The sequence below is a fragment of the Bemisia tabaci genome, chromosome 6 (assembly GCF_918797505.1).
Source record: "Bemisia tabaci chromosome 6, PGI_BMITA_v3".
NCBI lineage: Eukaryota > Metazoa > Arthropoda > Insecta > Hemiptera > Aleyrodidae > Bemisia > Bemisia tabaci.
The window spans coordinates 50119671-50131157 of NC_092798.1; the positions used below are offsets into that span (position 1 = coordinate 50119671).

Here is an 11487-nt window from a genome sequence, read left to right on the forward strand (position 1 = left end):
AGCCATAAGGAAATCGCATTTTCTTCTTCTTTTTATTCATGTAAACATTTTCATTTATTTAATACGTAATTACTACATATTAACATTTTACCTGTACCTATCTAGATGTGATGCGATAAACAGGCCAGAATTAAAGTACGCACTAAAGGGGCATAGTCACTCGATTAAAGTGTAACTGGCTATATATTATCAATCAGACTAATAAAAAGTAAATCCTCTCGCATTCGTTTTAAGTGAAAAGACCAGTGCAAGTTCTATAAAATAAATCTACATTACAAACTGAACTAAGTTCTTTTATATAAATTGAGAGACTTGGACTGCTTGGAGGACAAGGCGCATAGATGCAGTTTTTGCTATCTCGAGAAATACGTGTTTGAAGTTTCGAAATTAAATGGATCCTTATGGTGGAAAGAAAGTTCAAACTGACTTTTTCATGCTTAAAAAATAAATTTTGGGAGCGAATTTTTCACAGAATGTTCATTAAGACTAGAATTACTTGAAATCATTAATTTCTCAATTTGTTCAAAAACTGCACTTATGCGCCTCGTCCTCCAAACTCCTAAATTGTCAATTCTTTTGCGATATTATTGCATGAAAGTGCAGCTTAATTTCAATATTTTTGTCTCGTTGTGCTACCTCGGAAAAAGTTTTGATTCATCATAATTGTAGAAATCCACTTACAAATCGCAGTTTGAAATCGAGAATTTCGACCCTGACCTAAAAATCCACCAACAACTCAAAACTAGCAAAACCAATCAGCATTGCACACTAACCTAATTTCTTATACGTTAATTCTTTCAGTATTTATTTTTACATCTCTTCTTCAATTTCTTATACGACAGTTTTTTTTTCATTAATTAATTTTATCGCATTCAAGTGCACCTTTATTTCAATATTTCTGCCTCGTTGTGCTCCTCGGGAAAAATTTTCGATTCATTATGAACTAATCACTCCACATACGAACTGCATTTCGCAATCAGGAATTTCGAGCCTGACCTGAAGATCCACCCACAACCCAAAACCAGCGGAGCCAACATGTCGATGATCATCCGTCTACCCTGCCCGCGACCGAACCAAGTGCACCGGCGCGAGGTGGAGCGGAGCCTCATCTACCGGCTGGGGCGGATGAGCCAATGGCTATCGGGGCGCTACGGCTACTGGCGGAACCGAGCGCTGGACATCCTCCTGTCCACCCTCATGAACATCGGCTTTGTCTCCACGTTCCCGGTCGTCGTGGGGTTGACCATCGGGGAGCGGGAGGTGGTCAACATCGAGGGCGTCTTCGAGCGGGTCATGTGGCTCGTGGCTTTCGTCTCGGTGGCCTTCTTCTGCTACCTCTCGACCATGCGGAAGCCGCAGGAGTTCGAGGCCATGCACACCGACCTGGCCACCAACTGGCTCCGCATGAGGAAGAGGGCCCAGACCCACCGGGAGTTGCAGATCATGGACGCCTGTGACAAGACGGCCGAGACCCTTTCCAAGGTACGCGCACGTTGCTGGATGAGGACGAGGCAAGGAGAATTTCCCGGAGTTCCTACAGGGAATTTTATTACTTGGACGTATTTCTGCCGAACGGAATGGACCACTAGACAAGGTACGAATTACAGCATGCTGATACATGTTTCTCAACCAAAATTTTACGTAAAAAACAATGCGCACAACGAAATTAACCGAAATCAACTCCCAACGAAGATAATTAATGATTCTTGATGCGTAAATTCAAACCACCCGCTCATGAAAACTCGATGCTCTACGTGGTTCACGTCGCGCGCTAAACGTTATCATGACAGTCTCTGCGATATAAAAATCTGGCAACCTCAATCTTGACGCTTTGGCTCAGTTGTAGCAAATTGCTAATAGTTTGAACAGCACATGGGGAAATGGACATTGCTCGATTGAGAAGCTTGCTGAAACCGTTGTAGTGCGAGATTTAGCTTTGAGTTTCTTGTGAGCGGGCAGTTCAAATTCCTCGTAACCAATGTGAAATAAAAACGTTAATACCTTCGTTATGAGTTGATTTTAGTAATTTTCGTTGTGTGCATCGTGTTTTACTTGAAATTTTGGTTAAGAAACATGTACCAGATTACTTAAATTCGTACCTTGTCTAGTGGTCCATTATGTGCATAGAGACATGAGCTCTGAAACCCATAAAAATATACACATAATAGGGCTCACGTCATAATGAACCATAGAGTACATAGAATCGTAATGTAAGTGGGTGAGCTGGCGCCACTTTTAGCATTTTCCAGGTCCCGAATTCCGAGACTCCTGTGTGACGCCGGGTCACTTTTTCGATACATAATCGATTGTTGGCGATACACGGGTACCCGACCATCCGATGTAAACAAAGAAGATAGGAATCACCACGCATTCCACACCGCCATTTTGGATCGAACATGTATCGAAAAAGTGACCCGAACTCGGCGCACACCGGGCGGGAACTCGTCGAGCAGAACATGGCGCCAGCTCTCCCATTTACATTACGACTCAATGTACTCTATGTAATGAACATAGTTCCGTTTGGTAGAAATATGTCCAACATTCTCCTCTTCGGATTTATTTTGGAGACGACGGGAACTCCCGTTGTCTCGATAGCTGAGATGCCGTGCTAAGGAAAGCCGTATGGACATTCAAAAGTTGCCAAATTTACCCTGAAAAAAAAATGTATTTTTGATGATATTCATGTTCATTTGCCCTTGAAATTTTCAGATATTTTAGATTAAACTGTACTTTAAATTACTGTTAAATGTACTGATTAAATGTACTTTACGAACAGCCCCCTCTAAACATTTCGACGGTGTAAGTCGGCAATCACATAACTCGTTTGCGGTGTCTGAAAATCTCCGCCTCAATGTTATTTTTTGAAAGGAGAACAAATTGACATCATTCCTTGAAGTTTTTGCAGAATTTTCTTCACACAGAGAAGAAAAATCACGACAGTTTTAAAGAATTGCCGTTGAGTAGTTTTCGTTTAAAAAATAAAGTATAACAGGAAGTCTGCGACGTCGCAAACCGAGTTATGTGATTGCCTACTTACACCGTCGAATAGACTTTGGCGTAGCCATCGACATGCAACAGTTTGGCAGCAGTATGGTATATTGGCATTTGTGTATGTTTTTCATGTTTCCAAGGTGTCGGATTGCATGTGCTACTCGGGGGCTTTCTTCATGTCGGCCGCCCCCCTGGGCCAGAGGTTCATCTTCGGCGAGGAGGACATCACTCTCCCGTTGGAGATCTACATGCCGTTCGTGGACTCCTTCATTGTCAAGTACGCGCTGACCGTCGTCTACATTTTCTACATCTTCAAGAGCGTCTGCTCGCTCATCTGCATGTTCATCTGCTACCTGCTCTACATCGAGGCCATGCTCCACGTCAACTACATCCACTTCGACGACGCCTTCGTCCGAATCCTCGACACCGCTGAGAAGAGGATGTCCCGGTTCTCCAAGAAGATCGACGTTGAGCTCATTAGTGTTATCGAAGAGCAACAGCTCCTGTACAGGTAGTTGGACAACATTTTGCAATTTGGAACTATAAATACTAGCCCGGTTTAAAAACAACGTATGTGCCATTGGTTACCCTATGCACATAGGTGTTTTTCCAGAGGAGCCAAAATTTCTAGTTCCAAATTGCAAACTGCAGTCCAGTTATGGATCGTATTCGATAGTGCTTCGATGCATCGTTTGCTTCGAAAAAATACTGCCATGCTGAGGAAGAAAGCCGTACCTATGAACATTCGAGAGTTGTCAAATTTCCTTCGATAAAATGTTAATTGTTGAGGAAAGTTATGAATATTTTCCTTGAAATTTTCAGGAATTCTGAGTAAAATTGAGAACAAAATTATTCGGAAAAATGGGAAAAAAATCATGAGTTAAGCAGGAAATTCGTGTTTTATCGAAGGAAATTTGGCAATGCCTGAAGGCTCCTACGGCTCATACAATCTTAGCGACATTGAAATGCTTTGATTCCTTTTTGCAAAGAAAGTCCAATTGCATATTGCAGTCGATTTCTCATTTGAACAGAAAACCGCCAGATTCTCGCCGTGATGTCATAATGCATAAGGTCTATTGTTGTGCTTCTGACCTCATTCTCTGCAATTGCTCTTATGTTAGGTTGGCCAACGGACTGCACCAGTTTGTGGACGCCGGGACTCTCTTTTTCCTCCCATCTGCGGCTTTCCTCTGCACGTCATCCATATTCATCGTCAACCAAGTAAGTGCGCGCGCCTTTTGGCGGAGTAACTCAATACTTAAACTGCGAAAACGCGTCGGGGAATAATCAGGTCTATGGCCTGGTCAGAGCTGGAAAACGAAAAATTTCATGAAATTTCAAAAGGCTCGAATTAATTTCACAAAATTTGAATTATATTAATTTTTTCGGAATCATTAATTCAACCTTTGGAGATCCGAAAGCGTTTCAAGGGGTCTCCCTATTGAAGCAGTTGTATTATGCTACCCTTACTGAGGTGCTATACACGGAGAGGAGGAGGCACAAGGGGCGGTTAGACAGTAAAGCCCCAACCTAATCTCTAAACCAAACGAAAACATTTGCACCGTGTGAATGCGTTAGGCTCGGGGTGAAACATTTCAAAATCTAGAATCACTATTTCTAGGCGTTCCTTGGCCTTCTGAATGCATCTCTAAAAGTTTCAAAAAATTTCGTGAAATGTCAAGCGAATAAATTTTACAAGATTTTTCATCCCTAGATGTGTCGTGCTTTGCGATATATCGATTGATCTGCCATTTAAACCGATTCAAAAGGATCGATTAACACGGCGATCGCAACGAACACCTCAGTACACACAGGAAAGAAAATCCGCAGTTTCAATCCAAAAAGGAAGTTCAGCAAATACGTGCAATTTTTTGAAATGACTTCCTCCATTTATCATTTCTTGTCAAAGAAAACATTATATTTTATTTGCAAATTGATTCACGGAAAATCTTGACGGATATGCCTCATCTGAACTCCTTCACGGGAAAGAGCAATAATTTTCCTTCAAAATGGAAAATAGGCCACCCCGCTACCAGCTTTACTCTGATTCTAAAGGCTGGCCGAAGAACATGCCCGAAATAATGAATGAATTCGCAGGTCAAGCTCTTTGAATAAATGGTATTTCACAAAGAAAAAATTTGGTCACGTTCGAATATCTGGATTTTTTAGGTCTTTCTACTAAGAATTGCCAAGTTCTTATCTTTAAGGGCTTTTTTACCACGCTTTCGCATTAATTTTAGTGAGAGCACTATACACGCGTATTTTCTCCCAAAAAATTATCAACTGGTCTTTACAAAAGGTCAATAAAAAAATCCAGGCCTCATGCAAAGAACACTATCAACGGCCAACTACTCAAAAGCACTTACTTCCATCGCGATGTTTACCCTGGTAAAAATTGGCGATAAGAGCTGCGTTTCAAAATACCATAGGAATTCTTATAGCCGGCTAAAGAAGGCTACAGAAAATCATATAGCTGGCTGTAGAATGCGGAGAAAATCATACGTCCGGGCTATACGAAGCGATAAAAAATTATGCAGCCGGGCTGTAGTTCCTATCGCCGGGCTTTACACTTTATCGCCTGGCTGTTGCTTTTTCGCCATCGATTATAAAAGGCTATAAGAAATTGTGTAGAAATTCGTGTGCTTTGGAAATCATTAAGTTTGATACGGAACCACCTTAATATTTACAAAACACACATTATATTTTCCTTTAATACATATTTATTTTCATCAATTAAAATGAGAATAATCCATACAGGATGTGCAAACATTTCAAAATCATGAGTTGAATAACGCCGACTCCGCCAGATTAAATATTAGAGCTTAACACAAAGCGGAGCGGCGACGCACTGGCGCCTACAAACCTAACAGGGATACTTCACGCATTGCGCAACGCGTGAAGTATCCCTGTTAGGTTTGTAGGCGCCAATGCGCGTTTTGCGCTGGCTGCCCGCCTGCCGCGCCGCAGCGTGCCACGGCGCTTGAAGCAACTATTTCACACCAGAGGTATTGCACAGTATCATACGAAACTGAAGGCGCTCTAATATATTAGTAATGGCAGGCATCCATCAAAAGTACGGAGCTTTCCTTGCAAAATAAATCAAGATACCACGGCCCAAAAAGAGAGCAGTATTCCAAAAACTCACTAAGTCCTAGCATCCGTAATTAGTAACGCTTAGCATAAACTTTATCGCCTGGCTGTTGCTTAATCGCCATCGGCTATAAAAGGCCATAAGAAATTGTGTAGCCGGCTATAGAAGCTATTGGAAATCTTACAGCCGGCTGTATGGTATTTTGGAACACAGATTCTACTGCCAATTTTTACCAGGGATAGTTTCAAAATTTCGGCTTGTACTTCATTTTTTTTCCAAGAGAAACAAGCCAATTTTTGAACTTGAAATTCATACATAATAATTTTTGCTCGTCGAACAGAGAAGAAAAATCAAGGAAGTTTTCGAGGAGATACTTTAACTACTTTCTCAAGTAAAAATGAAAGCACGATAGGAAGTCTGGAACATCGCGATTGGAGATACGTGGTTTCGCACTTTGGCCATAGATATTATCATCATCTGTAACTATGTGTTTTGTGCAGGGATCGGCTCATCATATTAAACTCATAAGCGTTGTGGCACTACCGTTGACCCAGCTATGCGCCCTGTTCATCACAGCAGCCAAAGCAACAGAGAGGGTCAGTTCAGCATGAATTAATTAAATTCGCCCTTTCACAATGTCTAGTATATTCAAACCTGTAACTATTACGGGGAAAAAAATGTTACCCGTTGGATGTTCGTCACATTGTTTCTCAGAGACGCAGATAGATCCTCCACTTGCTTTTAGGAGTCTTGACGATAGGTGGCAGCTTTCACTTTCAGAGATTCAACTCTTCCATACAGACAACTGTAGGGTAGGTTTCGATAGACCATCAAAGTCCATCAAAGTGTCGGGAGTCATCAGTCTTAAACTCATTAATTTGCTTAATTTTAAAATGAAAACTTGGCAGAAATGTTTCCTGTGGCAGGAAATGATGAATGGTGGCACTCCATTCTGATCTTACTTTGAACAAAATAGTGCGGTCCGTCAAAATTTGATGGTAGATGGTGACCATCAGTCATCAGAATGTCTACTTTGATCGGAATTGGTTCGGAATTTGATCGTCTATCCAGGGCTCTAAAGGCGCACAGTCATCGCCCTTTTTTCGGCTGATAATCTACCTAAGAGATGAATGATGAACCTCGGGTGACGTAATGAGCCAAACTAGTTTGGCAAACTTCGTTGCGTTCGCGAGACGGAATACCTAACACGATGTTCAACATCTACCTAGTAGGTAAGTCAACAGTTGAATGTTGGTGTCCATTGCTGAGATAGCAATGGAAGATCTCTTAGTCTCTGTTTCTCGCCTCCGGCAAATCTACATATGATTCATCAATTTAATTTTTGAACGGCTTGTGAATACTTCTATGCTGGCATCATACAGGCTCATCAGATGAATCTTTAGCTTTTGAATGCACTAAAAATATTCTTTCAGGATTTTGTAGTTTGTTGCAAGATGTTGGCGTAACGTTGGATCATGCGTATATTTTTCCAGTTAAGTTCAGGTTTAGAAAATTTTCTTCCGGTACCGGGAATCGAACCCGAGCCTCCTGGGTGAAAGCCAGGTATCCTAGCCACTAGACCATACCGGATGTTGAAACGGGTGTGAAACTTCAACATACAAGTTGTATTGACTTTAAAAATTTTGATAAAATGATTTCGATGGCCAAAGTGCGAAACTACGTATCTCCATTGGTGTGTTACAGCATTTCCGCATGTATTTTATTTTTTTGGAGAGGAGCAGGCCAACTTTATTGGCCGAAATTCATACGGAATACAGAGAAAAAAAATCAAAATTGTTTTCAAAAAATTATGTTGACTAGTTTTCCAAAGTAAAATTAAAGTATGGCAGGCAGTCTGCGACGTCGCCAACGAAAATACGCGGTTTCACACTTTGGTCATCGATTTTTATCGATTTACTTTCACAGTTTTTTTAGAAAAAGAAATAAATTATTTTTAATTTTTTTTGATGCTTGAAAGTAATTCAATTTGCCTTGATTTATTTAATTTTGCGATTTAATTTTTCTAATTTTTGTTTTTGTACTATTAACAGAGCAGAAAGACGTCCACGTTAGTTTACGGTCATCTAATGACCTTCGTTGAAAGACGGTACAAACTCGATCGATCTCTGACTCTTCTTCTACTCCGCACTCAAAGGCCTGTCTCGTTCAGAGCTGGAAAAATTTTGAGATTATCTCTGCCTAATTTCGTTGCGGTAGGTAATGCTTTCTCACGATTGTAATTTCTTTAAATAATTACGTAAGAAAGTAATGAATGCAAAATCAATTAAAGTCGAACTGAAAGAATAAAAAAAAAAAATCCGATGACTTCTTTCAGAATGAGAAAAAACCTATTGATACATTCGAATATTTTATCATAGTGAAATTATTTAGTATGGAATTTTTCTAAAAATTTGCTTTATATACTATTTCCCTTTTTTTTAATAATGTGTTTTACACTGAGTGCTCGCCATGAAATTCAAGCAATGGTGTTGATCGATCAAATAGTAGAACAATTTTAGTGACGTGGAAAAATATGTTAATAAAAAATTAAGGAAATGAGGGAACATTCTGGACTTTAAAATCATACGAATACGTGATTTTAACCTAACTTTATCGCAAATGTGGCATATCGCAAAAATGCTGCTTTAACCACCCCTCGTGATCAAAGTAGCTTACAATAGTGGTGAAAGTAGCATGTTCTTGTAGTAAAATTTACGTTAAAACATTGCAGTCACTTTTTTAGCAATTCAATTGTTAAATCAGCAATTTAATTTTCTCCGTGTTGTTTTGGTGTACCTATTGTCTTTGTCCAGGGAACACTCACAAAATTTCTCTTGATTATTATTTAATGATATGTTTATTTTCTATTTATTTATTTTCTCTTTTGATCCTTTTTTACAGTTTTTCAGACAGATGTACTCAGTATATGCGCTGTTTAACTCACTCAGTACGCGAGGAGTCACTTTGACGTCGGCTTGACGAAAAAGCCCTCGTCAGACCCTAAAAAAATCGGAGATTGATTTTCTCATGACGTCAATGACGAACTGAACGTTTGAGTCATCTCATCATACAGCGTAGATTGAATATCAGGAAGAGGCAAAAAAGGCCAACAGGGAATATGGAGTATTTATGAGCATACATTTTTGGGAGAAGCAGATAAACATCAAAATTATGCCGCTTTGCAACACTTCAGGGCCGGACTGGCTAAGGCAGCTAGGCAGCGATCGCTGACAATTCTTGAATTTATTCTTCAATAAATGAAATGAATCCATGAAAAAGTGAAAAATCCTTTAATTTATTCTTCAATAAATGAAATGAATCCTTGAAAAACCCTCGTTTTTCCCAGTCCTTGAGGGTTTAACTCATAACACCTTCTCTGAGGCCCCTACGGCCGGAAAAAGGTAACCTCAGGGGCCCCTGAAAAGATGCCAGCAAGGGCCCCTCAGCGATCGAAAAATATGAGCTTCAAGGACCCTGGAGCGGCCCTCGAAGCTATATTTTCCCGGCCTCTAAGGGTTTTTTACTTTAAACAGCATGACTCTTTCTCTGAGACCCCTATAGCCCGAAGAAGGTCACTTCTGGGGCCCTTGAAAAGATGTCAGCAGGGGCCCCTCACCCTGGGCTCGAAAAAAAGAGTTTCACTTTCAGGGGCCCTTCCGGGTCTCGAAAGCTCTTTTTTCCGGTCTTTGAAGGTTACTCACTTTAAGATGACTTCTTTTTTGAGGCGCCCGCCCGGGAGAAGGTAACTTCAGGGGCGGGGCCTCTGAAAAGATACCACCAGAGGCCCCTGCGTAAAGTTTGAGGAGGTTATGTGCTTCTTTATCAACAAGAGGAATCGCCGAATTTTTCAAAAAATATATAAAAAATAGGTGACATTTTCGGAGGCGCTATTTATCAAATTTCAATGCGAAAAGAGCCTAAAACTTCTATTTTCAGGGGTTAAATTTTCAAAATTTTCCGCGGGAGGACCCCCGGACCCCCCTCCATCCCTGGGGGGCGACCCCCCAGACCCCCCATAGGATCCCAGTTTTTACGTCAGGGGCCCCAAAATCCTAGTAGCTGCCTAACTTTTTTTACGCCAGTCCGACTCTGCAACACTTTCACCCAGTTGGCAAAATGCGACATTCTTGAGCGGCGAAAGCTGAAAAAATCTTTCCATGCTTGAATTTTTTACGTGTGTGTGTACAAGAATGTGTGGGTATGCGCGATGGAGGGGGGAGACTCCCATGATCACCACTACCTTGTATACATCTACTTGATATTTTGGATTATATAAGCCATTTTTTAAAACAAATTTGGGCCACTTTGCTGGCTGATTATTTTCTTGAAAAAGAATCAACGGAAATACGATTAAAGGGTCCTATTTCGGGCGAGTTTTTTTGCCAGCCTCAGACGATTCTAGCGAGTCGAACTTTAATATGGTCAAGGGGGCTCACTATCAAGATATTGCAATTCGTTTTATGAACAGTTCAATGAAATTATTCCATGTTAGATTTGATATTATTAAAAAGGTCAGTTCCTTCGAGCTCTAACCGCAAGACACGGTTTTAAAGGGGTGCATTTGTATTCGTCATCTCCTTTCGATGTTCTCTCCAAGTCGATATCAAACACATAAAATGAAATCTCAAACCTATTAAAAAACAATTTGTTTTTCATTCGTCCCGTCTCTGAGCATGGAGAACGCAAAGAAAATGCAGAATGCAACTATTCAAGCTTGTGCGGAACGTGGTGAGGTATCGATTATAAATGAAGGGGTTTATTCATCGCTCAGAACTTCCTCATCTAGAAAGGAGAAGTGTTGTGCGAAACATTAAATATGGTATACCTTTTTTCATTGTTCTTTCCTGGAGACAATAATCCTACTGCGAATTTCAACTCATGACGAAAACCGACACAGAATCTGGAGAGGTAAAGCCGGAATGTTGATTAAAAACAACAAGCCATTGATTTATTTTAATTGGTGATTTTGAACATCAAAACTTAAAATTAGTAGTCAGTTAATCATTTCATGGTTGAACTAACCAGGAATCATGTCTCAAAAAGAAACAAATTGGTATCTCGAACTGGCATGCGGCATTATACGCATGCGCAGTTACTACCGTGCCAAGGAAAGACGCCGTATGAACATTCGAGAGTTGCCAAATTTCCCTTGATAAAACATGTATGTATTTTTAACAGCATTCATGCATATTTTTCCTTGAAATTTTCAAATACTTTCGATTAAATTTCGCACAAAATCGTCTGAAAATTTCGGAAAATAATAGTCTCCATTTTCTTAGTAAATCCGGCTTTTATCGAAGGAAATTTGACAGCATCTGAAGGCTCAGGCCCGCCACAAGGGGGGGGGGGGGATACTGGGTCCCTGGTACCGGGGCCTGGGCCCTGGAGGGGCCCGTGACGCAGGT

At 40.6% G+C, this 11487-nt stretch overlaps 1 protein-coding gene and 1 non-coding gene across 2 annotated transcripts; one reads left to right on the forward strand and one right to left on the reverse strand.

Annotated features, from left to right (window-relative positions):
* Positions 1–558: 558 nt before the first annotated feature.
* Positions 559–9266, forward strand: LOC140224901 (uncharacterized). Its single transcript, XM_072301942.1, has 6 exons — positions 559–1482; positions 3132–3502; positions 4113–4212; positions 6583–6678; positions 8134–8295; positions 8984–9266. The coding sequence occupies exons 1-6, from the start codon at positions 1036–1038 to the stop codon at positions 9059–9061; spliced, it is 1254 nt and encodes a 417-aa protein (XP_072158043.1). The 5' UTR covers positions 559–1035; the 3' UTR covers positions 9062–9266.
* TRNAE-UUC (transfer RNA glutamic acid (anticodon UUC)) lies at positions 7601–7672 on the reverse strand. The gene has a single exon. It is a non-coding gene; the product is annotated as a tRNA-Glu (tRNA).
* Positions 9267–11487: the final 2221 nt, after the last annotated feature.

Excerpts from the sequence above, each read along its gene's own strand:
- LOC140224901 (XM_072301942.1), top strand. The coding sequence starts at position 1,036 with ATGTCGATGATCATCCGTCTACCCTGCCCGCGACCGAACCAAGTGCAC. Across the intron at positions 1,483-3,131 it reads CGGCCGAGACCCTTTCCAAG|GTGTCGGATTGCATGTGCTA; the intron begins GTACGCGCACGT and ends CATGTTTCCAAG. Across the intron at positions 3,503-4,112 it reads GAGCAACAGCTCCTGTACAG|GTTGGCCAACGGACTGCACC; the intron begins GTAGTTGGACAA and ends CTCTTATGTTAG.